General features: G+C 41.8%; 1 protein-coding gene across 13 annotated transcripts in view; it reads right to left on the reverse strand.

Annotated features, from left to right (window-relative positions):
- Nucleotides 1–27,185, reverse strand: part of DST (dystonin) — a 508,664-nt gene that overhangs the window by 118,537 nt on the left and 362,942 nt on the right. For 8 of the 13 annotated variants that reach the window (XM_066252970.1, XM_066252888.1, XM_066252882.1 and 5 more), the window contains 14 exons: nucleotides 26,940–27,089; nucleotides 26,566–26,781; nucleotides 26,230–26,379; nucleotides 25,141–25,374; nucleotides 23,763–23,915; nucleotides 21,864–22,097; nucleotides 21,129–21,395; nucleotides 17,960–18,508; nucleotides 16,728–16,904; nucleotides 8,361–8,484; nucleotides 3,404–3,612; nucleotides 2,454–2,771; nucleotides 1,808–1,974; nucleotides 143–299 (listed from right to left, as the gene is read on the reverse strand). In XM_066252970.1, coding sequence (XP_066109067.1) covers nucleotides 143–299; nucleotides 1,808–1,974; nucleotides 2,454–2,771; nucleotides 3,404–3,612; nucleotides 8,361–8,484; nucleotides 16,728–16,904; nucleotides 17,960–18,508; nucleotides 21,129–21,395; nucleotides 21,864–22,097; nucleotides 23,763–23,915; nucleotides 25,141–25,374; nucleotides 26,230–26,379; nucleotides 26,566–26,781; nucleotides 26,940–27,089 — 3,105 coding nt within the window. The remainder of the gene's footprint in view (nucleotides 1–142; nucleotides 300–1,807; nucleotides 1,975–2,453; nucleotides 2,772–3,403; nucleotides 3,613–8,360; nucleotides 8,485–16,727; nucleotides 16,905–17,959; nucleotides 18,509–21,128; nucleotides 21,396–21,863; nucleotides 22,098–23,762; nucleotides 23,916–25,140; nucleotides 25,375–26,229; nucleotides 26,380–26,565; nucleotides 26,782–26,939; nucleotides 27,090–27,185) is intronic. The other 5 variants (XM_066252929.1, XM_066252952.1, XM_066252945.1 and 2 more) reach the window with 1 other exon arrangement.

Raw genomic sequence — 27,185 nt, forward strand, 5'->3', positions numbered from 1 at the left:
ATTCCTCAAAAGGATCAGTTAACCCCATGTCATGATTTCCAAATATCACCAAAATGTTAACTGGTCATTATAGGTTATTAACTTTAACCTATAATGACCGACACAGGCCAGTGAGAAGTTAGTAGTAGATACAATGCTTCACCTTAGTTTCTTCCAAAGATTTTCCTAAATCTTCTGCACCGAAAGAAGGCTGCACAATGGGAACTCTTTCTGTTGTTTCTGCTATCCATGATTTCAATGATTTGACAAGGGCTTGGAAAGCCTCCATCTGTTCTTGACAAGAAGACACAGCTTCTTTCCTAGATAACAGAAATCATGGAAAAATTTAAGCCACAGAAAGGAGATACTCCAAAGGATTAATTACTAATAAATAATTATTCCCATATTAGGTTTAATATTAAGAAAAATTCTTCCCCACTCCTCTACCCATTTGATACATGAGCAGAAGTTTATAGTTGGTAAATGAAATCAGCTAAATAACTATTTGTCTATTTCTCAGAGGCAGGATTCTCAGATAAAGTTAGGAGAAGAAATCTGTAACCCATATGCAATGGCACTCTATAATACTACATAAAGTCTAAGGCTATATAAACAGTTTTAACATTATTTAGATTCACTGAGCTTTGATCTGTCCACTTTATATGGTGCTTACTGCCAGCAGGCACAAAACCAGAAGGGAAACATTTACACTTCACAGACAGGAGGAAAACAGAGCGCCACCTAGTGGTTTCTTCACTATACTACAGTCAGCTTAGTGGATGGACCAAAGCAGGTTCCTGGAACACAGATTTCAATCACCAGAAGAGGTGACACGCAGTCCGAAAAGTTTTAATGGGTGCCTCCCCTATAGATACTTAGGAAGCTCCATGGTTAACTGCATAGTTCTTTCTGTCGCTCAGCACCACAGAGGGAGGGTGCACCCCTAGCACACGAACAGCTGTGAAGACAGTTACATTTGGAACGTGAACATGTGGATAACATGTGCACATGTGCAAGTGTGTGGAATACTGGCACATAAAAGTCCACTGCAGCTGGACTAATTACTGACTACATGGTTTTAAAATTGAATCCATTTGAAAGAAACAACCGAGAGGTTACCTAAGAAAATCAAGCCTGTTTCTGTGCAATATGTGACTTAAATATCCTGACAAAATGGAAAATATAGCACTGTGTATAGACAGACAGCATCCAAACATTTTAGGTAGAGAATTGTGAAGACATAATGAATAGTTGAAAGAGAAATAACTATTTTCCATTTTGGGAAGGAAGGGTTTTCTATATAAACTTTAGCAAAATCAGATGCACTATGTATTCTAAACTAACATGAGATCAGAAATATAAAAGTTCAGTCACATGGTTGATCCCTGTACAACTTTTTAGCTCACGTTAGGTTCATTTTCTTGTTTGTTCATAGAGTCAAAAAAAAAAAAAAGAGAGAGAGAGATCCATCTCTGAATTGGGCCCAGAAAGCAAAGAACAACATGATCTATTCTTCAAGGTTTTTTGCCAAAGGCTTCAGACACTATGGTGAGTTTAGGGTATTTTCAGTAATACACTACCACCATTTTCTTTACATAATGCTTTCTACTTTTATGTAAGAACTCTTAGAATTTCCCTCCTAAATATTTTAACAAAAATACATTTAAGTTTAATAGCAAAACAAAATATCAATATAAAAGCACTTAAAAAGTAACCCAGCGCTTATTCTCAAGTTTCCAAAATTGTTTCAGGTATCTATATAAGTAAATAAAAACGATGCATTCTAATTATTATCCCATAAAATCTAGTTTTCATAAGTGGTGCTTACTTTTCTTTGATGGTATCCTCCATTTCTTTGAATTTCTTTGACAAATTATTTGTTTTTTCAAAAACCAGGGCCTTGTCACCCGGCAGGCCATGGCTGGCTATCTCCTCCAAGAGAGTCTGCAAAACTTCGAGATCTTTCTTATGTTCTAAGAATTCAGAAGTTGATTCCTACAAAGCATTTAGATATTCAATCAATATAAGATGTTCCTAGATCTTCAAATGGCATTCCACCCAGAGGCATGTATGTGACCAGAATCTCACATAAGAATAATCCTGCCCTATAGGCAATACTCAATATAAATAAACATTCAGGCAGACTGAAAAAGAACACAGTAAACGACGTCATTTACTTTAAAAATGCACTGTTGACCTCTGCCCCTCTGTGAGTCTGGCACTAAGCAGCTTAGTGTCATCTGTGCTATGTGGAAAGTGTATGTGTGAGATGCGGTATTCGTTTCTCATCAGGGAGGACAGGCTTCCAGGAGAAGTTGGGGTCTGTGCTTTGTAAAAGAGGAAAGCAGAGATCTTCACTAATCCATCAGCAACTGAAACAAGGAGGGCTAATTATAAGGCTGCCAATCAACAGAGGAGCCGGTCTTAGCCGCTAATATGCGTGCTCAGTCCAGAGACTCTTACGGAAGACATACCTGCATACACTGAGACAACTCGGTCACATCCTTGCCGGGCCTGTCTGCCTCAGAGAGAGCCTGGGTTTTGGTCTCTAAGAACGTCTGAAGCTTCTCTGAGAGGGTCTCGAACAGCTCTACTTTGGTTTTCAGCTCCTCCATTTTGGCAAGTTTCTCTCTGTGCTTATGGCTCGCTTCTGAAAAGCGAACAGACAAGTCCTTCATTTTGGCTTGCAGTGAGGACGCGGTGGACGGGTCTGCTGTTTCCATAAACTTCTTCACTTTCTCACTCATGGCATTTATACTGCTCTGGCGACTTGCAATGTCCTGTTCCAACATCTGAAATGAATCAAACAGTGCATGTTTCATAAGGATGTTTACAAAACATGTCCCACGGTTTAAAAAAAAAATTCTGTTCATCACAACAACACAAGCTTGAACAACCTGTGACTAAGGAAGGTTAACGGTTGGGCCTGACTGACAAGTCTGATCTGTCCCTTGAGGAATCCCATCCAAAGGTCTTCAAGGGAGGGTAGGGAACAGCTGGCCAGCTGCCTAAGCGAGGCAGGAGGTGGCTGAGGCCCAGCCACCCCTGGGATTGAATGGAGCCTAGGGATTATCCACGGTCCTAATTTTTAAAAGGCTAGACAACAACAAGATTGATCTGATTAACCTCGTGTGCAGCTGGCTGCAGCAATGGTAAACAAGGCAGGCCTCCACGTAAGTGTAAGCCCTCTGTAGTGACTAATACTCATGAGAAAGGACACAGAACTCTTTCCACACACCTTCACAGAAAAATCACGTTATACATTTGCTGCTGGGCAAAAACTACTCTCCACAGTTTATATATTCAGAAACCATCTGCTTTTCTCTATCCTTAAATTTATTTATCCTTGGAGCTTATTTAACTGGGTTTTTCCTTTCATCTGAAAGTGGTATTATTATTTTTTCTTTTTTCACATGCCACTTACCATGTTTTTACTGATGACATCCTGAAGAGCAGCGGAGCTTAAGGGCACCTGACCTCGTTCCTTCAGAGAGCCCTCCACGCCCGCCATCCAGTCCAGCATTTCGTCCAGGCCGTCCTGCACGCTCAGCGAGCGGGTCAGCGTCACCTGCAGCTTCTCGTTGCGGTCATGCACACACCTGGACAGATCGTCGTATCTCCCAACAATGTCATCTAGTACAAAAGGATCAGGAAATGCTATCCCCAAAGTTATCTTTGCCATGTTCCTTTTCAAAAAATACACTTAAGGTGAAATCACAAAATTCCCAGACCAAAATTGGGAACAGAAAAAAGGTAAATAATAAATTCATACTGCATGATTATAGAACCATTTAAAACACTTAAAAAAAAAAAAAGATCTGTGGAAAATGAAAAACAAGTATTTTTAAAAACAGTTAATATGGCCTGACTGGGAGTGGTGCAGAGAATAGAGTATCTACCTGGGATGCTGAGGTCCCAGGTTCAGAACTGCGAGGTTGCTAGTTTGAGCACGGAATCATCAACATGATCTCACGGTCACTGGCCCAGCTGGAGCCCCCACCCTTACCCAGTCAAGGCACGTATGAGAAGCAATCAATAAACAACTCAAGTGCTACAACTATAAGCTGATTCATCTCTTTTCTCTCCCTTCCTTTCTCTCCCTTTCAAAAAAAAAAAGAAAAGAAAAAAGCTGCCTGACCAGGCGATGGCGCAGTAGATACAGTATCAGCTTGGGACACAGAGGACTCAGGTTCAAAGCTCCGAAGTCGCTGGTTTGAGCATGGGCTCATCTGGCTTGAGTGCAGGCTCATCAGCTTGAGTTCGGGGTCACTAGCTTGAGCATGGGATCACAGACATGAGCTCATGGTCGCTAGCTTAAAGCCCAAGGTCACTGGCTTGAGCAAGAGGTCACTCAGTCTGCTGTAGCCCCCCAGTCAAGGCACATATGAGAAAGCAATCAATGAACAACTAAGGTGCCGCAACAAAGAATTGATGCTTCTCATCTTCTCCCTTCCGGTATGGCTGTTCTTATCTGTCCCTCTCTTTGTATTTCTTGCCAAAAAAAAAAAAAAAATGGTTATTATGTATATCATTTGCATTTGAAAAAAATATTTTTGGATGCACAAACATTTGAGTTGTCCCAGAGAAATGAAAGTAGTTCCAACAGCAAGTCTCTGGAGTAAATACAAGTTCTCAATCTGACATTTCAAATTAGCTATACTTATTGATAACTACATGGGGGAAAGAGGGACACTCACACAGTTACTCTCAAGGAACAATATACAGTCCTAGAGACTCGCTCAGTATTAACCTTTCTGTACAGATGCTCTCCCCCCCTTGTGCTCACTGTCGTTCCCTCTCAGGTATAAATTAAGCTTCTCTCATCATCCTAAGCAAAGTACCCAAATGCACAGAAACTGCAAATCTGAATGTACTGAAAAAAGATACAACAATGAAAAGTCACTTAAAATAGAGAAGGTTGAGATGATGCTTCTAAAATACACACAAATAGAATTTACTTGAAAAATTTAACACCAGACACCAGAGAGAAAAATGAACAGTGTTAACAGGTTCACCTATCTCAGATGAGATGAACTTTTCTTTCAGTCCTAAAGACCTGAGATGCTAAAACAAAACAAAACAACAACAAAAGACCTTTGTGACCTGGCTTTCACTTGCATGTAAAGCTCTACATTTTAACATCCCACATTCCATCCTGCAGACCAATGTGAAGTTCCAAGGAGAATGCTTTGTCTGCTTGTTTGTTTTATAACTATTTTATGTGTGCTACATTTTATTTATTTTTAAAATTTATTTATTTTTAGAGAGACACACACAAAGGGGGGAGGAGCAGGAAGCATCACCTTCCATATGTGCCTTGACCAGGCAAGCCCAGGGTTTCGAACCGGCGACCTCAGCATTCCAGGTCGACGCTTTATCCATTGCGCCACCACAGGTCAGGCCGACAATGGTTTTAAATGTACTTCTCTCTCCAGCACTCACTCTGAAACAATCTGGTTTTGACTGTTTATTTATCCCTTATTTTCCAAGAACTTGAAAAGTATTTTAATTATTTCTGAATGCTTTAGTCTGATACACTGTAGAATGCTTCAGTAGAAGAAAATCTGGACCCGACGCATTTCCATAAAAATGAAATATCTTACATGCTTGTGTTTGGCCTGGGGAACTTAATCCATATGCACAAACAATATTTATTTATAATTTGTCTAATTTGATGTGTGAGAAAATAAGTCTGACAAATCTTCACTGAAGTGAGATGTTAACTTTAGATGATTCAAAGAGACAATCTCTCACTATTGTTAAAATGCAATGAAGGCCCTGAGAATGCTGACAGGGAAGGGGGACAGCATTTAATGAGCACCAAGATCCTATCAGCAGAGAAGATAAGCATTGGGTTCAAGTGTGAGCCCTAATATGAAAGTCACAAAAGCAAATACTCTGAATTGCAGGTCTTATTTTTTTTTTAATTATTATTATTATTATTTTTAGGTGAGAGGAGGGGAGATAGTGAGGCAGACTCCCACATGTGCCTGACTGGGATCCACACAGCAACCCCATCTGGGGCTAGTGTTCAAATGCTGAGCTATTATTAGCGCCTAAGGCTGACATGCTCCAAAGGAGCTATTGTCAGCACCTAAGGCCACATTTGAACCAATCAGGCCATTGACTGTGAGAGAAGGAGAGGAAAAGAAGGGGGAGAGGGAGGAGGAGAAAAGCAGATGGTCACACCTCCTGTGTGCCCTGACAGGAAATCGAACCCAGGAAGTCCATATGCCTGGCCTTATACTCTATCCACTGAGCCACCAGCCAGGATAAAATTGGAGGTTTTCATTGGCAGATGAGCTGCTTTACAAAGGGTATCTCTGTGATTCAACAGAATAACAATAGCTATCTGTTTAACCAAGGTAAGTGATTTCCCAAGCAAACAGGTATTTTAATAAAATTAACACAATTTCAGTGTTACTGGTATTTCTGGACTTCTTAGTGATAAAATACTGTCAGTAAAGTAAAGTTTTAATTTTAGGAATTAAAATTTGTTTAGAAAAAGATACAGAACAAAATGTACTGAAAATGGAAAATGTTATCTTTTTAAAGTGCTTGATTTTTTTTTTTTAGAGTGGGAGAGGGACAGACAAGAAAGAAGAGACATAAGAAGCATCAATTCTTTTGTTGCAGCATCTTAGTTGTTTACTAATTGCTTTCTCATATGTGCCTTGACCAGGGAGCTCCACCCAAGCTAGTGACTCCTTGCTCAAACCAGCGACCTTGGGCTCAAACCAGCAAACTTGGGCTTCAAGCCAGCGACCTTTGGGCTTATGTATATGATCCCACGTTCAAGCCAGCAACCCTGTGCTCAAGGTGGTGGCCCTGCATGCACTCAAGCTGGATGAGCCATGCTCAAATTAGCGACCTCTGGGTTTCAAACCTGGGTCCTCAGCATCTTAGGTCGATGTTCTATCCACTGCACCACTGCTTGGTCAGGCTAAAGTGGTTGATTTTCTTAGAGGTTAGACCTTAGAGAAATTCCTCTAAATCTTAAAAATACAGGGTGAGGCAAAAGTAAGTTTACAGTTGTGTGTACACAAAAGTTTATTCTTGTATTATTTATTAATTATGGTATTATTTTCCATACAAACAGTTGTAAACCTACTTTGTTCCACCCTCCATTTGCATATATTTCTATAAAGTTATGCCAGAGAGAGGTTTTAAAGTCTTAAAATAATGTAACATACAGATTATAAACAAAAAAAGCAGAACTATGTATGATTAACAATGGGAAAAATGCCAAAACACCTCTTCAAATAACAGAAATACATATGAGATAGTTTTTCTTTCCCCTCCAAAATCCAAACTCCCTGCCCCAGTGCTTGTAGCAGTGATGGCCGTGTGGGATGTCAGGATAGTGCATTAGGATATAGGGAAGAAATGTCAGAATTTCCATTCACATTTTTGTCTTATACTTTAAAGTGATATGTTTTTGTGTTTTATAATTACAGTACACATAATATGATAAGATAGTAATATGTGTATGCAGTTTATCAACATATGTGCATAGATGAGAGTACACACTAAAAATGACATGACAGGGGTGCAAGAGCCAGAGTTTGGATGTCTGTAAGAAAGAACGAGGCCTTCTCCTCTACAGAGTGGTTTTTAGAGCAAAGTTTCGTCCTTCTCTTTGTCTAAGATTTCTATTCAGATTTTAATGCATGCTCTCTCTGTGGTGAAACATGTGTCTGATCATCTATCTGCTCATCACTCGACCTCTGACACCTGTGCCCCTGCTCGTGACAGAGACAGGCCCCACCCAGGCCTACTCCGGCCACAGGCTGAGAGTCTAGCCCCGCCCCACCCCATTAACCAAGGGCGCCTCGCCTGAGTTCTCCTTCATGTTAGATTAGAGGCGAACTGAGCAGCAGGCGAACCCAGCACAGGCCCTGGGCCCTGACTTCTGAAGGGCCCCCCAAAACCCCAACTTTACACTTTTTTCTAATGATACCAAGTTTGATTTCATATGTGCAATTAGAACATTAATAGTACATAATAATTTTTATTTATTTAAAAATGTAATTAACATGTATTTTTATTTTCCCTCTCTCTCTTTTTATAAGGGGCTCAATGTTTTCTTCTGCGCCCGGGGCCTCAACTGACCTTAATCCGCCTCTGTGTTAGACAAAGAGTTTCTGTTACCCTGTCAAACTATAAAATTGAAACTGCAATGCACTCTTCTCACACTACACAGCTCCTGTTTCCAGATGTTAGTATTCCTGCGCCAAAGAAGACATGCCCTCCCCAGAGTGAGCAACCCCATCCTGCAGGACAAGGGCATGAATACCAGTACGTGCTAGGGAACCGTTCCTCCGTGGCAGAGGATCCCTCGGTCAGCATCTCCCTGGGAGGAAACGGGAGCGAGCACTCACCCAGGGTGTTCTGGATCTCGTTCTTGGCCGGCAGCAAAGATCCCCTGGCATCTAAAAGCACTTCAGCTGTTTTTTTCAGTTTCTCTACAGCGACCTGCTGACTTGATATCTGTCCTTGCAGTGCCTGGAGGAGTGAATGTTTCCATTATACTCAGTAGGACTAAATAACAGATATCCAATAGGAGAAAAATAACTTACAGTAAGATAAAGCTAAATGGGATGGAGTAAACTTTTCATCATTTTTATAAACTTACTCCAGAATTCTTAGAATAAAACCAGTTGTAAAGTGCCATTAGCAAGAGCATCAGCCAGTCGGGACAATACAAATCCAGGTGTGATGTAAACCCTCGAGCACGTGTTCATGATAATTGGCCTGATTCTGGATCCTGTGACTCTCAACCCTTAGTCTCGCTGCCCCTTGACCCCCACCCCTGGGTTTTGTACAATACCCCCACTACCGCCAGAAAACAAAAAACAAATAAAAACAAACAAACAACAGAAAACCTTTGGTACCACTTCTACTCCACTTAAAAAGATAGCCTGACCAGGCGGTGGCGCAGTGGATAGAGCATCAGATTGGGATGTAGAAGGACCCAAGTTCAAGACCCCGAGGTCGCCAGCTTGAGCACCGGCTCATCTGGTTTGAGGCAAGTTCACCAGCTTGGACCCAAGGTCACTGGCTCGAGCAAGGGGTCACTCGGTCTGCTGTAGCCCCCTGGTCAAGGCACATATGAGAAAGCAATTGATAACCAACTAAGGTGCTGCAACAAAGAACTGATGTTTCTCATCTCTCTCCCTTCCTGTCTGTCTGTCCCTCTCTGTCCCTCTGTCTGTCTTTCTCTGTCTATGTCACACACACACACAAAAAAGATAATTAAAGAACTCCATTTCAACAGATTCTGAATCACTACTGAGTCATATTTCTTTCTGTTAATTCAGTATAAGTTACCTAACATCTAACATATTCAAAAAGACCCTGCTATATTTTGTGAAAAACACAAAAATCACACATGAAGCTTACCTGCAGAGATCGTCTAGTCTAGTCTGAGGCAGGAAGTGTAAGTGCCAAAAGTGAGTGAAGAAGTACTTGTAGCAGTTGGGGCGAGGAAAAGCTGGAGAGGGGAATGGTGTCACCTCTACCACGGAGGCACTGAGACGGGTCCGGAAGGAAGGAGGTGTGGGTTCGGGGGCACAGGGGTGGAGAGGGACAGCATTTCCCTTAGAAATGCACAGCAGGAACAAAGATGGGACGAGAAACATCAGAGGAAACCCTGAGGGTCCCACACATTGAGGATGTGTAATCCTCGTGACTGACAGGCCTCAAAGGGCAGGCGGAGGGGTTCCCACTGACCCTGCAGCAGCTGGGAGGTACTCAGGGCTTCTGAGAACGGGGCTGACGTGCTCGGAGCTGTCCTACGGGCTAAAGGTTGTACCACCGTGTGGGGTGAGTTCAGTGCGGAAGACACGAAGCCCAGGCACCAGTCCTGGGCAACGTGAGCAGTGATAAAGTAGAGAGGGCCTGTCTGAGCTGGGAAAGCAGAACCGGTGACAGAGTTGGGAAGAGTCCACAGAACTTGAGGATTGAGCCAAGCTGTGCTGTCCAATAAGGTAGCTACTAACTACACGGGGCTTTTTAAGATTAAATTGATTAAAATCAAATAAAATTAAAAATTCAATTTCTCAGCTGGACTTGCCACACTTCAAGCACTAAGCAGCCATGTGTGACTGGTGGGTGACCAGGTTGGACAGAGCAGATTAAAGACCATTTTCATCATCATAGAATGTTCCACGGGATATCACTGCTTGAGAAGGCAGGTACCCAGGATAAGTGAGCCCTGAGGCGAGCAGTGACAACATGCTGAGCCTCAGTAGTTTATGGAATTCACAAGCAAGTGTAGGAGAAAGGGGGATCTCTTCGGGGACTCTTAACTTCAGAGTGCCTGCAGGAGGCTCATGTAGGAAGAAACTGCAAAGCTGGACATGGAGGTGACTCGGCACTCAGGCTAGAATCACACGTAAAGCGCTAGAAGTCAAGACGCATGCTGAGATGGGGAACAGAGAAGGCACAAAAACACCAGAGAGGGGGCCATGAGCATCATGAAGAGGACGCACGCTTACACGATAGGGGGAGGAAAAGAGACAGAACAAGTGCGATCGGGGAGATGGAAACGAGCCCAGAATAACTCTGTCCCCAAGGTTTAAAGGACGGGAGAATGTGGAAAAGGTTAACTGTCAACTGCTTCAAAAGGATAAGGTAACCTTTTATCTGCTGCGTCGAGGTCCCGGGGGTTCTCTGAGTGAGCGGGTGCGTGTCACCAGCGAGAAGGAGGAGAGAAGAGGCAGAGGCAGGAACCAGAGAGAAAACCTGCAGAAGTCTGGTCCTGCCTTCCTAACGCATCAGTACAAACGGGCTGCCGGGCCCAGGGGTCCCCGGGCTGGGCTTGCGTTTCACTGCCAGTACTCAAGCTCCTCTCGTCATCTCACATTTGGATTTCAAATTCAAATTCCCACATGTCCAGTGTGGATGAACTCATCCCTGGCCATGGGCCCAGGTTTTCGGCAGTCTCTTAAATGTTTCCATCTGGGTGTGAACAGTCACCTCAAATTCAAAAAGTTAAACTGGAACACATCATCTCAGTCCCCACACCTGCACTTCCCCGGCCTGCATCTCCTCTCCCCGGTAGTAAACCTGAGGCTCCTCCTAGACTCTCAGCCCTCCTTCCCACGTGCAAATCACCCATCAAGACCAACAATTCTGCCTGACCAGGCAGTAGTGCAGTGGATAGAGCGTCAGACTGGGACGCAAAGGACCCAGGTTCGAAACCCTGAGGTCACCGGCTTGAGCATGGGCGTATCAGTTTGAGCAGGACCACCAGCTTGAGCACAGGGTGCAGGCTTGAGCAAGGGGTCACTAGCTCTGCTGGAGCCCCCCTGGTCAAGGCACATATGAGAAAGCAGTCAATGAACAACTAAGGTGCCACAACAAAGAATTGATGCTTTTCATCTCTTTCCCTTCCTGTCTGTCTGTCCCTATCTGTCTCTCTATCTGACTCTCTGTGTCTCTGTCACAAAAAAACAAAACAAAACCTAACAATTTTACCTGCCTGATATTAAAAAAAAAGAAAAAAGAAACACTGGACTCCGCTCTGTACCTGTGGACACTCTGGAGGACTCATGGAGCACTGCTTCATTGGAAAGAACACCCTCACTGTGCTCCCTGCCTCCACTGTCCTCCCTGATACAGCCTCCCCCCCACTCCCGCCAATGTGTTTTGTGGAAAATACACCTCTGACTACATATATCACTCTCCCCTTTAAAATCTTTCAGTAGCTTCCTATTGCTTTCATAATAAAGGAACAATTTTAAGCATGCTATATAAAAGGTCCAGTGAAATCCATTACTTAATTTGATCTTCAATCTCATCTTTCCCTACATACTGACCCAGAAATGTCCAACAACACAGCTATTTCTTAGCTATTGGCTCATGCTAGACCCAATGCCCTAGTGTCTCCACATGCCAAACTTGACATGCAACCTACTGCCCATCATACTGAGCCTGACTCTTACTCGCTCTGTAAAATCCAGCTGGGAAGCCTTCCCCTAACTCTCTCTGCAACCCTAGTTGCAGGTACTTCTCCCAGGAACTCCCATAAATACCCTGTGAATATCACAGGATTTTCCTGTCTATTCAATCAAACTGTAACCTCCTCAAGAATTAGGAATTTATCCAATTCAGGTTTCTATTATCACTGCCTAGCCCAGTGCTTGGTATATAGTAGGCCTTGATATAAGTTTTTAGAATTCGAAGAAATCCAAAACTCTAATTCAAAAAAAAGTATGCACTCCTATGTTCATCGCGGCATTATTCACAGTAGCCAAGATATGGAAGTAGTCTAAGTGTCCATCAATAGAAGAATGAATAAAGAAGATGTGGTCTGTATATAAAATGGAGTATGGGTCAGCCATAAAAAAAAGAATGAAATCTTGCCATTTCAATAACATGGATGGATCTAAAGAGTATTATGCTAAGTGAAATAAATCAGAGAAAGACAAATACCATGTGATTTCACTGACATGTGAAATATTAAACAAATAAACAAAGAAACAAAACAGAAACAGACCCACAGATACACAGAACATACTGATGGCCGCCATATGGGAAGGGGGCTGGCAGAATGAGTGAAAAGAGGGAAGGGCTTAAGAAGTACAAACTGGCAGTTACAAAATAGTCACAGGATGTAAAATACAGCATAGGGAACATATTCCATAACACTGTGTAAGCTGTGTCTGGTGTCAGATGGGTAGCAGACTCACCAGGGTGATCACTCTGTAAGTACATAAGTGCCTAATCACTACGTTGTACACCTGAAACTGATATAATACTGCATGTCAACTGTAATTTAAAAATAAAGAAAATGTTAAGAAATAATGAAGAGGTTTTTAGAAAAAAAAGTTTCTGAAATAACAGAGTAAATGAATAAGCAAATAAACAAAGATACCAGGTATAAGTAAAACCTGAAAAGATCCTCCTCTAGTTCAGCCTTCAACAGCAACAACAACCAAAACCACAAATGCCTAAAGCCAATAGCAACAATTTCTTCAATTTGTTTTCATATCTAAGAAACTGTGATAATATACGGGCAGTTGGGTATACGTCAACATGACATCTGTGATCTGAACACTGGATCTTGCAGTTGTACCAAGAGGCCAAAGAATCTACTACATCAGAGTGAATCTGTTTGGGAAATTCTCCCAGAAGTTTAGTTACAGAAAATATTATATAAGAAACTTCTCAAGGAACTTTAACTATATAACCAGATTGAAGGTTTAAAACAATATGTATTTTGGAATGTGAATTCCCAGAGGACAGAGGTAGGGTTTTAACATCTCTGTGTCTTCACAAAACCTAACAATGGGCCTTGCACATAAATGTCTACCAAATAAATATACGTAAAAGTTGTCATGGTTCTATATATAAATGCATCCACTATCAAAGAGGGCCCTACCTACCATGTTAAAACTTAGAAAAGGATTGAAAAAGAAGCATCTCTTCTGCATCTTTCTCTTCAAAATATTCCATTCCTTTTCTCTTCATAATTATGTTAAAGGAAGTCAACAGTTTTTAATTGCTAACATGGTATCAGGTTATAATTTAGCTAGGGTAGTGATTTATCGTACAACTTTGGGAAAAAAAACCCCACCAATTAAAGTATTCAAATGGGTACCAAAAATTGGCTTTTTAATGGATTTCGATTAAACACGAAAGCAGCATCTGTGACAGGGAATACTACAAGATGATGACCTTGGTCTCCAGCCCGGACCAGAAAAGGATTAACGTGCGGCACTTGTTTCCTGACTTGGAGCCCCTCCCCCCAGAGAATCAGAAAACGCTGGAAGATGGACATGGTCCATCCACACCACCTAGCTCCCCGCCTGCTCCCAAAGCCAGGCCTCTTGGCTGGATCCAGAATCCTGTCCTTTCCGTGCTTCATGTGGAGCCAAAAAATGGTATATTATTATTCACTGATTTCCCTCGAAGCAGAATTTGAGCAGATGTCATTATAGCCCAGTGGTATCAGATTAATGACAATACAGCAAACAGTTCTTTGAATAATAATGCTAATAGCAACATGCTATTGGATAGAATTATGTAGCTCACAAAAATTAGGGGATATTTCAAAATGAATATAAAATTATAAAAAAAAGCAGCATTTGACTTTTTTTTAAATTAAACAAGAACATCAGAAAAGCAAATGACAAGTCAAAGAAAGTTATTCAATTATGCAAATGAGATGTAAAACCGACTTTTATCTCATTGGTGAAAATGCGCTGTACAAAAGGCTGAAAGTGCTGGAGTATCTGCATGTTCCCTGATCCCCGAATTTCTGTGAGTAGTGTATTTCAAATAAACCAATTGGGTTTTCCCAAATGACATTTATGATACAATAGAATATAAATAGTAGTCAGCAGTGTAAATGTAGAAAAGGCTGACTTTTTGTAGTAGTCTTATGTGTTTATATTATTGTTTAAGAAAAACAATTTTTTGCCCTGGCCGGTTGGCTCAGTGGTAGAGCGTCGGCCTGGCGTGCAGAAGTCCCGGGTTCGATTCTCGGCCAGGGCACACAGGAGAGGCGCCCATCTGCTTCTCCACCCCTCCCCCTCTCCTTCCTCTCTGTCTCTCTCTTCCCCTCCCGCAGCGAAGAGCAAGGATGGCCCGGGTGCTGGGGATGGCTCCTTGGCCTCTGCCCCAGGTGCTAGAGTGGCTCTGGTCGCGACAGAGCGACACCCCGGAGGGGCAGAGCATCGCCCTCTGGTGGGCAGAGCGTCGCCCCCTGGTGGACGTGCCAGGTGGATCCCGGTCGGGCGCATGCGGGAGTCTGTCCGACTGTCTCTCCCCGTTTCCAGCTTCAGAAAAATACAAAAAAAAAAAAAAAGAAAAAAAAAAAAAAGAAAAACAATTTTTTAATGTGGTTAATAAAACTGAAAGAAACAGAGACTGCCTAGTTCCCATACACATCACCCTCCCTACATGCTGAGATCACTGTGAGGAAAGAATCTACGGGAGCCAGAAACAACTCGAACTGCACGTTTCAGGTTTAAAACAATGCTGTGGCTTATTTAGAATTCCGTCTCCTCTGAGATGCTGCTGTTCTTTTTACATTTCTTCGGCTGCCTCAGGACTACAGGAAACTTCTTCTGTAGCATCTATTGAGTAAGTTTTTCTCCATTTTAGAATTAACTCATAGCTCTGCTTAAATAAAATAGCCATACATTCTTTTGGGTTTTCTTTTCTTTTCCTTCTAGTTATATAAAAATTAATTTTATACTGAATATAATCCATTTCCTAATACAGATCCAACTTAAAATGTGTTATTTCTGTTTCGTATACTTTCCTATATTAAAAATACCTAGCTCCATAATTAAATATTAGCAATCTTAATCATTATCTTCAGCTATTGACATTTCCTACCAAAATAATCGCTACTATCTAACAGCATTGCTTCTAATCCTCCCACATACACTGTCCTGGAACAAGTTATCAAGTGAGAAGCGGAAACTTAAGACAGGTCTGTTCCTGTGCAGTGGGAGAGAGAGACAGAAGAACAGAACAAGCAAACAACAACAACAACACAGCCACTGCTGAAACGGCACATCCCAAGGAAGGAGGCACCTGCTGAGAGGCTGGGTCCATGTCGGGAAGGTAACCTGGCTCAAGACGTCTCCCTGGTGCCTAACGTAGGAAGAGGTAAACTCTCCGGGCCAGGAAAGACGCAGCCACCAGCCCGCTGCCGTGTGTCCTCCCTCTTCTCATCCTTTGCTCCCATACCCCTTTTCTCTGCTTTGATCTTAACCTGCCTCATTCCACCCCAGGGTGTGACTTGGCTCTCTTCCAGCCAAAGTTACCAATCTCAGCCAATACCTCATGTTAAACTCACTCAGTAGGGTACCTGTTTTCCTTGTTAACGGCACAGTAATGATTGCTGATTCTGTAAGGAACAGATGCAGCTAAGTTCTGAAAGGCAGTTGCTTAGTTGGCAATAAAGTGTTTACTTTCTAGTTACTCACCTGCTAAGAGGAATCACAGAATAGCTTTATGAAATTAAACTGTCATAATCAAAAGTACTGGTCATCTGGAATAAGAATACTTCAAAAATTATCTCCCCTTAACATTAGGATGTTAAAATATGCTTGAAATTTAAGAAACAAGATTCTCCTTGCCACTGTGGGTATGGCTCAGAGCTCCACAATTATGCAATTCCCACATCAAGCCTGCATTTCTGACAGAGCAGGTCGAATTTCTGAGAACTACGTCATATAATACTGAGAGTCTGTATCTCTAGGAATCATGGGGAATACTCAACAGGAATACCAAACTGGTCCTCGGAGCCCACATGTGACAGTATTACCCTTTCTTCCCTTCTACCTGTCTATTCTTAAACAGACATTGTACCAGGTCCTGTTCTAGGTGCTGGGGATATAGCAATGAACAAAATAAACAAAAACATCTGCCCTCATGAGTTTAGGTCTAACTGCAGAGAAAAACAATGAACAAAATACTAAATAAGTATAAAAATAAACAAGTGGCCTGGACAATACTGGGTTTTGGATGTGGAGGAGGGAGGGGTGGGAGCAGGTAATAAAGCCATAACAGCAAAGCCAATCCAGTTACACACAGTAGAAAAAACAACCTCCTGACAAAGACAAATAAATGGACTGTTGAGACTAAAGCTGTAACTCCCTCTAAAGGTAGAAACATACTCCCCTACCCTTTGTCCCCCTGGCTGAGGTGAAACTATCACAAAACTGTGAGGAAGTGACAGGTTTTCAGGAAGGCTATGGAAGGGTTGGACCTCCTCTCTTTCTCACCTTGGTCTCCTCTAATTGCCTTTGCAGATTTTTAGGGTCCACAGCAATGGGTTCGGATAAGTGTTTGCTCGCTGTGACCTCGCAGGCCTGGAGCTCAGAAAGAAGTCCACGTGAAGTGTCTTCATAGTGTTGATATTTATCCACCAGATCTTTAAGATTATTCCCAAGGACACTGCACTAAAAGAAAATCAAAGGAGAAAAAGGGTAGAGAATTAAAATCTACTATTTCAGTTTCTGTTAAATAACCTTAGGACCTATGAGTTCTGCAACTCAGAAGACACCAGATTTCAACCCACGTGAGTTGAAACTATAGGGCTAAGATTTTTCTCCTTTGTAGGAAGAAGCATCCTCTAACAAGCCAGAAGTACCATAAAAGTGAGAGCTAGTCCTAATTTTATATCAATTTGAAAGTATATTTTCAAGGGCTAAGTCTTAACTCAGAACGAAGAGTTTGGATGTCAATCACCAGGGGAGGCTGATCCCCAGGGCAACGCCCACTGAGCTTTACACACCACGTGTCTACAGACGCATTTGATGGGAAGGTTTTCAAAGTGCTTAATGAATCACTTCTATACGTTATATAAGATAAATTAATACCAGAAGGGCAAATAATCTGAATCAGAATGCAGCAAAGGCCAAAAGTCAATGACGCTATTCAAGTCATTTGTGCAACTTGGTGAGTCTGTTCCGCTTATACTGAATAGTAAACCGGGAAATGCTTTCTTAGTTTAAAAAAAACAAAACAACAAAACCACTTTTACTTGTTCAAGGGAGTAAAAGAAGCTGAAACAGTCTGCAAGTCATTAGGTATTAAAATAATACATTAATCAAATGTATTTGTAAAACATTTTCAGTATTTGTGAAGGGAATTATCTGAAATGAAACTAGTTCTCAAGCTTGAGGCTGCAAAAATTAGCAAGGCACTCTGTTTGCTTGGAGACAAAGCATAGCGCCGCCTGGTGGTCACTTGCATATTGCTGAGTTTGGGGATTGGGTCTGCCTAGAAATCTCTCAAACCTGACAACAGCAGCAAAATAAACAACTTTAAACACCTTTTTCTGAAGTAAAAAAGATGAACAGGACTGAGGTATATAGGATAAAACTATCTTATCTTTCCTGCTTCAGTTTTTTAGGCTTCTCACTTCTGATTCTAAAACAAAAGTTAAGAAGAGAGAATACAAACTATAATCACAGATTGAGATCTCCCTCTTAAAAAATAAAAATAAAATTACCTTAGAGTAGAGAGACCTGAACCGGTCAGTAGCATGATCCAACTTGCTCTGGACTTCTCTGTGCGTGGCAGACGTATCGATATTATCCTGGTCAGCCTTGCCGCCTCCATCTCTTTTGCTGCAAGATTTGGCTGCTTCTAACACCCTGTTTCCAGAAATAGTGATGTACCGCAAGTCCCCTTTGTGCGAAATGACATCCTCTGAAAAGCTTTTCTGCCTCTTCAATTTGGCCATTAGACCGCCGAAGTCATCTGCACCGGCCTCCAGGTTCTCGAGCTCCTGCTCTGACTGCTGCAGCCAGTGCTCAAACTCACTGTAATCCGCGTCGAACTTCTCCAACTCCTCCTGCAGAGAATGCGTTAACTTCATTTTCTTTTCTGACTCGGCCAGTGCGGTGTCATAATGCGCCTTCAGTTCCTTCATGTTCTTCTGCAGTTTCTCTTTTTCCTCGGGAGAGAGATAGTGACCCTGCTTCTCCAGCAAGGCTTGTGCAGACTGAGTGGCCATGAGCACAGCTTGGTGCTGAGAGATGATCTTCTCGTGCTGGGCCTATGTGAAAACAGATCCGCTGTCACCTTAAAGCAGTGACCGGGTGACACTGAGGCTGAGGGGAGCTCCCCGGTACCCCAGGACCTACAGACTTAAATAATCAACCTACAGACAACTTGCTTCTCATTAACCTTTTCAAGATGCACGGTATCTGCCTTTTCCTGGTGAATTTCAGAATAGCAAAAGCTGCAATTTGAACTTCTAATCATGTGATTAAGAAGATTTCCAATCTTCTCTTGAAAGTACTTATATAATCACAAAAGACAAGTACTTTTTTTGAGAAATTCGGGAAAAAAATGTAACAGATTTCTCCTCTAATTCTAAAACAAGCATCTACAATCAGATCACATATTATTCACTGTTCCCTCACAACCACATAGAGACTGCTAAAGTCTTTAGCTAATTACTGAGCAACTGGGTATAATATTTTTTATTATAAAATGATCCTAGGCCCTGGCTGATTGGCTCAGTGGTAAAGCATAAGCCTGGCATGTGGATGTCCCAGGTTCAATTCCCAGTCAGAACACACAGGAGAGGCAACCATCTGCTTCTCCACCCCTCCCCGTATTGCTTCTCTCTTTCTCTCTCTCTCTCTCTCTCTCTCTCTCTCTCTCTCTCTCTTCCCTCCTGAAACCATGGCTCAATTGGTGCAAGTTGGACCTGGGCACTGAGGATAGCTCCACAGCCTCTACCTCTGGTGCTAAAAAGAGGTCAGTTGCTGAGCAATGCTCCAGATGGGCAGAACATTGCCCCCTAGGGGCCCTGCCAGGTCAATCCTGGTTGGGGTGCATGTGGAAATCTGTCTCTGCCTTTCCTCCACTTACTAAATTAAAAAAAAAGGGAGATCCTAAAAGGACATTTAAATAGAAAAACTTTTTGTAATTTTAAAGTTTTCTACAACAGGCTGCACCCTTAATATTTGAATATATTCATATACTACCTCTTATAGGGCTTTTGCACATAGTAGGCTGGACAGACATATAGGATACCTTATAAATTATCTGATCTATAACTTTCTTTTTACAGGTGAGAAAACTCAGGCTGTAGGAAAACAGCTTGGCTCAGCACATATGGCTCAAAAACAGAGCTAGACATAGAACCCTGATCAGGCCTTTGGGCCAACTCTCCACTCTACCAGGAGATCAGGAATTTCTAAAGCATTTTCAGTCTCTTATTCTTAGAAGTTAAAAGATGAGAAGGAAACCTGACCAGGTAGTGGTGCAGTAGATAGAGCATTGGCCTGGGATGCTGAGGACCCAGCTTCAAAACCCCAAGGCTGCCAGCTTGAGAGCGGGCTCACCGGCTTTAGCGTGGGGTTGCCAGCTTGAGAGTGGGATCATAGACATGACGCCAAAGGTCACTGGCTTGAGTGAGAGGTCACTGGCTCTGCTGGAGCCCGCCAGTCAAGGCACATATGAGAAAGCAATTGATGAACTAAGGTGCTGCAATAAAGAACTGATGCTTCTCATCTCTCTCCTTCTCTCCCTTCCTGTCTGTCTATTCCTGTCTGTCTCTATCTCTTTCTCCCCATCACGTGCTTTAAAAAAAAAATCAGAAGGCAAATGTCATGCAGTGGCTAAAGACAAAGGCTTTCCTATGAAGAATCTATATGTTTGAGTTTACCCACTGGTATTTCTCACTACTCGAGCCAAGTTACTAACCGTTACTCACTTCTATGTCACCAACTCATAATCCTTTAGGAATTCATTAGATTTTTCCATTATAAGACACAATTACAATAAGGTCCTATAATTGCCCCTTGACATTGTGATCCAGTAAATACTTTCACCCTTCTTCTGGTTTAACTTATATTTCCTGTAACTTGACCTCACAGAGAGAGTTCTGTTCCCCCGACTTCAGCTTAGAGGAAAACACACAACTGCACAAGCCCCCGAAGCCCAGTCTTCCTATTAACAAGAGCAACCACTGGAGTACAATGATCAATTATGTGACACTTTGAGACGGTTTCTGAAAGTTCTTTAGATCCTACAGGAGCCTGCATGTTAGCTCTGAGTTCTACCACGCAGTGAAGTTTGAGAAGGACTCTCCTTCCTCCTCTCAACAGCAGCACTCACTACACAGCTGAGCCGAGGCCCGGAGACCATACAGCAGGCTGGTCTACCAACATGAGTTAGATGTAGCAGAGTGGCTGAGCTCATGGCCTCGTTTTAACCCAAACTCCATCATCCCTGACTGCATGTGTCACTTCGGGCAAGCTGACTTTCCTTCTGAAGCTCCAGTTTCCCATCTAGAAACCAGAGTAAGAACCTCAGAGAGTAGCAGGGAGAACTGAAAGGGTCAAAGTGGGAGATGCTTAGAGAAGCGCCTGCCCCACTAATCGCTCTATCCATCTCAGCTTTATTATTAATCTTTCTACTAATTCCTCATAACCCTGCTTCACGTATAAGAGTGCCATATCTAATGATTTCTTTCTCGTTGCTTCTGACTTGCTTAGGATTTTCACAATAATTAATATGTGACATAACAATGAACCCAGAAAAAAAAAAAAGTGACCTTATTCTCAATGGTCATTACGGTTTGAAAACTCGCGTGCTGAGTTGTTATCGCCACAGACCTGTACGCAGAACTTGACAGCAGCATTACGTTTCAGACAACAAACCTTCACTTTCTGGTACTGCTGGTTCAGATTCCCCTCGGGGGCTCCGCCCAGCCCATCCACATCAGTTTCCAACAAGTTGCCGTTAACTTCATCCTCTTCTCCAGTCGCGGACCTGCTGTCACCTTCTCGAAAGTGAGTCCCGTTCTGTTCAATCACCTGTGGCTGTGTTCTCCCTTCTCTTTCCGAGTCCTGGTTGACATGTGACAGCCAGTCCAAAAGGGTCTCTATTTTGGTTTTGCTCTCCTCCAGCTGCTTTACCGCGGCCACCTGGGGTGGGGGTGGGGGTGGACAATGGGCATCCTGAATACGGGCCCAGGTATTCGTTTTAAGACATCCCAAAAGTTCATCGTTAGGTTTATTTAAAACTAGAGTGGGGACACTAAAAACTGACACACATTAAAATTAAACTTTAGAGGAACAAGAAATTACTTTGAAGTTTCCAATGTTCTTAAGAATATATCCCAAAATTTTAGCTCTAGTAATTAATGAGGCCCCCCACATTTCACAAGGAGAAAGTCTCACACTCCCACTTCACACTTTCCTAAAAAGTTACGCAAAGCCAACTCTTCAGACTTTCTGTAGTACTCAATCAGTCACAAACCTGGAAACCTAGCCTTCTTCTGGTCCCTGGCCAGTCAGCTCTGACCCCTGCCTGCTGTCCCCTAATGAAGCAAGAAGCTATCACACTGACCACGTGCAACCCAGCAACTGCGAACCACACATTTGAATAAGGACCTTTTCAGTCTCCTCCTTGATGGCTGTCGTCACAGCTTTATCCAGCTCCTTTTTGGACTGTTCCGCCTTTAAATTAAGTTGTTCACACTTGATCTTAGCTTCATTAAGCTTCTGTTCAATCAGGTCCTTGTCTTCTTGTGACAGCTTTTCACCCTTCTCTTTTAAGAAGTTCTCCGTGTTTTTCACTATTTCTGCCAAGGCTTGTGCGCTTCCTTGCATATCTTTCTGTAATTCCTTATAACACAAGAGGGAAAAATACCTTGTTAAATTACTACCTATTGAATGCTTCCAAAATTGTAATTCTAAAACAGGGTGAGCAAAGATGAAGAATCTAGCATATAGAGACTGAAAACGCATACTCAATGTGTTCATTTGAGTTGGTTTATTTAAATCACAATATTTAATATAATTTGAAATATCAAACAGCATTAGAGAAAGGTATATTTTCATGTTTAACAAAGAGGCATGGTTTGTAAAATGTAGAAAACATGAAGTATTCTGTATATAATCTATACAAACTTGCGTACTGTCAAGATTTTTTACATTATTATAAGCACATTTATAAAAGATTTTAAATACATGACCATATTATATATTGTTTCTAAACATTCATTTTTTTAATATATATCAATATTTACTGCTCAGGATAAAAACAGATAGTTTCTAAATTATGAGCTAAATTGTTCCTAAAATAATTTCTATACTAAGATAACCTCTTCTTCTAAACACCAGAGCTCTGTCATATGTAATGCTTGCTTCTTTGCCTCAGTTGTTAGGAAACTCAAGATTAGGAATTCTCCTTTGCACCAGGTTCGAGACCCTGAGGTTGCCAGCTTGAGCGCAAGGTTTATCTGATTTGAGCAAAGCTCACCAGCTTGAGCCCAAGGTCGTGGGCTTGAGCAAGGGGTCACTCGGTCTGCTGGTCTGCTGTAGCCCCCCCTCATCAAGGCACATACGAGAAAGCAATCACTGAACTATTAAGGTGTCACAACAAAGAATTAATGTTTCTTATCTCTTTCCCTTCCTGACTGTCTGTCCCTATCTGTCCCTCTCTCTGACCCTCTCTGTCTCTGCCACAAAAAAAAAAAAAAAAAATTCTCCTTTGCAATAATAGCTTTCCTCATTCCAGACTGCTCTATGCATTTCCCCCTCTCCCTCCTTTATTTGGCATTTGAGTTCTCTATACTGCACTGTAATTTCATACTATTTTTCCATACTTTCAAGACTTCACAAAATTTTTCTTAGTATTTGAATTGAAAGAGATACTCACTGAACCACAACACTGTGACATTGTGACTGTGCTAGTCACCTAACAAGTGATATTTACTAAACTTTTACAATAACATAGCAATGGAATTATGATCAATAAAGAAAGTAAGGCTCAAAAATATTATGTTATAAAGCTAGCAATGTTGTAGTGTCTGGGATTTCGATCAAGAGCGAGCTAGTGACAATGAGAATGTTCTTTCTTCAGACACCAAAAGAAAGATACCTAGATCTGTCATTATTGCTTGTTCCTTCAGTGAAAAGGGACAAATTGCAAAGAAAGAGGAAAGGAATGAGAAAGCGCTATGAAAGAGAAAGAACCCAAACCGATGGCTAATTCACCTGATCCGAAAGTAAACGGATTGGCCTTAAATGGATCCGAGTTTGAACTCATTTCCCAAGGTCTTTCCACTAGCAAACCTCCTTTATATCTCCTCCACTGAATAACTCACCAAAAGCCAGTCAAGAAAATCACTTGGCTTGCTTGAAGATGGGACTATAACTCACAGTATAAAGTGTAGAGCTCAGGAGGCCCAGGGGCCTCCAGGTATGTCTTGTCTCAAAAAAAGCTACAATGATTGCGATTTTTCGATAATCCTAACTGCTTTCCAAATCATAGAAACAGAGTTCTACCTCTTGCTTGGACTGGTACTTCTTTAACTCAACGGTGCCGTCTCCAATCACGAAGGCCTCCTGGTGCCCAATCAGGCGGTTCTCGGTCTGGGTGAGGAGGTCGCATATCCCCTGCAGCTTCTCTTTGTACTCCCGCTGCCGCTCTGCCACAGCCTAGAGCCGAACAAAACCGAAGCATCTTAAATGACGGTCACCTACTCACACCTGATAGCTCCTTGTCAGAACACATTCTGCAAGTTTCCTCTAAATAAGCTCTCTAAATAAGTATGCTGTAAACATGATAGCAGTAGGGTACAAACTGAGCAAGGTGACACAGAAAGTAAGAGGCTCTCCCGTAGACAAGGAAAGAGATCGTGTTTGGATGAAAACTGCTCAGCAGAATACTGGCCATGCACATGTGTAAGAGATGGAACTTCTGACCGACAGGAAGAAACATCCCGTTTTCTTAAGCTCTTGAAACCTGCGACACACACAATTAATTCTGTAAAAGGATATCAAAAGAGAAGTTAGTCGTGATTTGTCTGTTAATATATTTGATATGTGCATATAGGTTATCATGCTAGAGACAATGCCTGGGTGCTTCAAGAAATTAAAAAAAAAACCACGGCATGCAACATTTTTATTTAATCACTGTGTCTACTGCCATTACCACCTCTTTGTTCAGTACTGACTGCTATTGGCTGCAACACTAATTCCTTAAATCTTTCTACGAGATTTATTTCAGAAGTCAATTACTTGCATCTTTCATTTTCTTATTACACACACACACACACACACTAGTTATTCACCTTATAGTCATAGATCTTGTTCACTAGGAGCCTAGCACGTGCTGGGCAAGGTACTGAGGGTTTCTTACTCATTATTCTATCAGTGTGCACAATTCTATCAGGTAAGCACTGTCGCTATTCCCACTCACCAGTGGGAAAACTGGCTCAGTGACCTGCCCTAGGCCACAGAATGAGTGAGCGGTGCAGCGGGGGTGTGAACGGAGGCAGCCCAGCTCCGAGCCCTGCTCTGCACTGCAGTGCCAGACTGCCTGCCAAAGGAAAGAATCCCCTTAACTGTCTTCATTCATATGTTCATCGATCTGCCCCTTGAGATTTCTTAGTGCATCTACATATCCCATTCCTAGAAATAAGTGAAGACTCTCACCTGAAAAACAGTAGTTTTCGGGAGTCACGAAAACTCAAATCAATGAATTATAGCATTATTGCAGAAAGCAACAGCATTCTATAGTATAGAATCTCGACCTTCTTTCTACCCTGTCTGTTAATTGCTTTTCCAAAACTCTTTCCTATCATTCCGTAGTCTCTGGCAATCCACATTACAGGTTTCACACTGAAAACTGAAAATAAAGAATCCACAAAGAAAGGCAAACCTTCTGATCATCAAGATCTTGCTCTAGCTGTAACTGAGTTTCTAAATGTTCCAGCCGGGTAGTTACTGATTCCTGTACATCAAGAAACCCCTTCTGAGTGGTGTTTAAGAGCCTCAGCAGCTGTTTGCTCTGGCTGGGAGGCAAGTCCTGCGCGTGCTCAGAGACGAAGAACTGCACGTCGAAGGCAGTGGTCTCCAGCTGCACTCTGGTGTGTCCGAGGTCCTTTAACACGCTCTGGGGACAAAGCAGTCCAGGTCACCAGCAGGCACTTAGGCCATAATACACAGTGGATATTAACAGTAATATTTATTGTTAAAATATGCTCCTTAACGTCAGAGACTCAAGATTTTGTTGTTAATTTTCATTTAGTCAAAAATGTATACACCACCTAGTAAAAATGGTACTGACAGAATTATTTTAAAATCCTGTGGTGATTAATATTATAGAAAAAGATAACCCTCTAAGGCTGTTAACCTTGCCTGCCTTGTCACACTTAAAGTGTAACTCTGGAAAAGGTAAAGACCCAAACTTCTGTACACTTAGTACACTGAAGGGAAACATCAGCATTAAAATACTGCTCGCTAACATTTGTAGTATCCATGCAATTGTGGTGGCATACAAAGGAGACTTTGGGGAATTTGAAACATGAATTAAGTGCGCCCGAATTTCAGTTTGCTGACTCTCAAGTCAGGAGCCTAAATTATTCACGAGGCACACTGTTCAAATTAAGAACATGGGCAAGGGGGGAAGGCCTGACAAAAATGACTAATACAGAAATACTACTTATACTAGGATGTATTTATTGATTGATTCATAACATGATGGATGTGGCTAATATATAAATACATATATACAAATATATAAATACAAAAATACAAATTTCATTAGGCAGTTGGAATAGTGTCAAAATGACATCCATAAAGTTGTTATTATTTTATAGTTGTGTCAACCATGAACAAATGTCTCATAGAGACAAAGAAAGTAAATAATTCTTTATGGCTTTTGCAAAGACATATTTTTTTCTAAACGTTTGTTACGTTAAATCCTTAGGTTTTTAAATGTGCTTCACTTCCTTATTTTCATACTTGCCTTGAGAAACTCCAAGCTTTTCTTCACGTGTTTGGTATCTTGAACATCCACAGCCTCCATATCCTTCACAGATTTGTTCCTCTCGGATATCCAATGTGAGAACGACTCAAGTTTGTGCAGAAACTCTTCATGGGAAACTGCCAGTTTCGACTAGAAAACAAAACTGTGTGTTCATTTCTATCTGTCCCCAAAATTCAAACTCCTACAAATGACGATTGTGTTTTAAGGGCTTAACCCTCTGAAAATAAAATACTTCATCTTAGGACTAAAATTTTAAATACTCTAATTTTCTTCAAAACTCCAATCTGACTCGGAGTGAACCACGCCGATGCCTACCATTTCACAGTCAACTGCATGCACGATGTGCTTCATTCTTTCTGAAGACACGCTGCTGAGGGATGAGAAGGCACTCTGTAAACTGTGGTGGCTGGTCCTGAGCTCCTCAAGATGGTTTCTGGGGAAGTCACTGGGGAGAGACTTTAAAAACTCTTCTGCCAACTTCATGTCTTTTCTTAAAATAACAGCAATTGGAGCCAATCCCAATTCAAATGTCTGCAAATACATACATACAACATCTCTATTCCAGATCTATTTAGGGACAAACACAAATATAGCTAATATTCAAAACATAAATGTAAAAGTGCTCCGTTTATTTTTCCAAATTCACATCAGCTGACTCCCCTCACTAACAGGCAGCAGGCAATTCTTACCTCTAGCTGTTTAAGTTGGTTCTTCAAAGCTTCTAGACTGTTATCCAGAGACTCTTGGTTGTCTAGGGGAGGCTTCATATCCTGAAGCAAAGCCAAATACTCGTGCATTTTTGATGTATGCTGTAAACACTGCTGTAATTCATTGGAAAACTAAACACAAATTTGGACATTTTAATTCAATAGCAGCCCCTATGCAGGTTTTCAGAGCAAATAAAATGTATGGGATGACTCCCAAATGTTTCATGC

This window comes from Saccopteryx bilineata, chromosome 1 (assembly GCF_036850765.1).
Source record: "Saccopteryx bilineata isolate mSacBil1 chromosome 1, mSacBil1_pri_phased_curated, whole genome shotgun sequence".
In the NCBI taxonomy this organism is placed as follows: Eukaryota; Metazoa; Chordata; class Mammalia; order Chiroptera; family Emballonuridae; genus Saccopteryx; species Saccopteryx bilineata.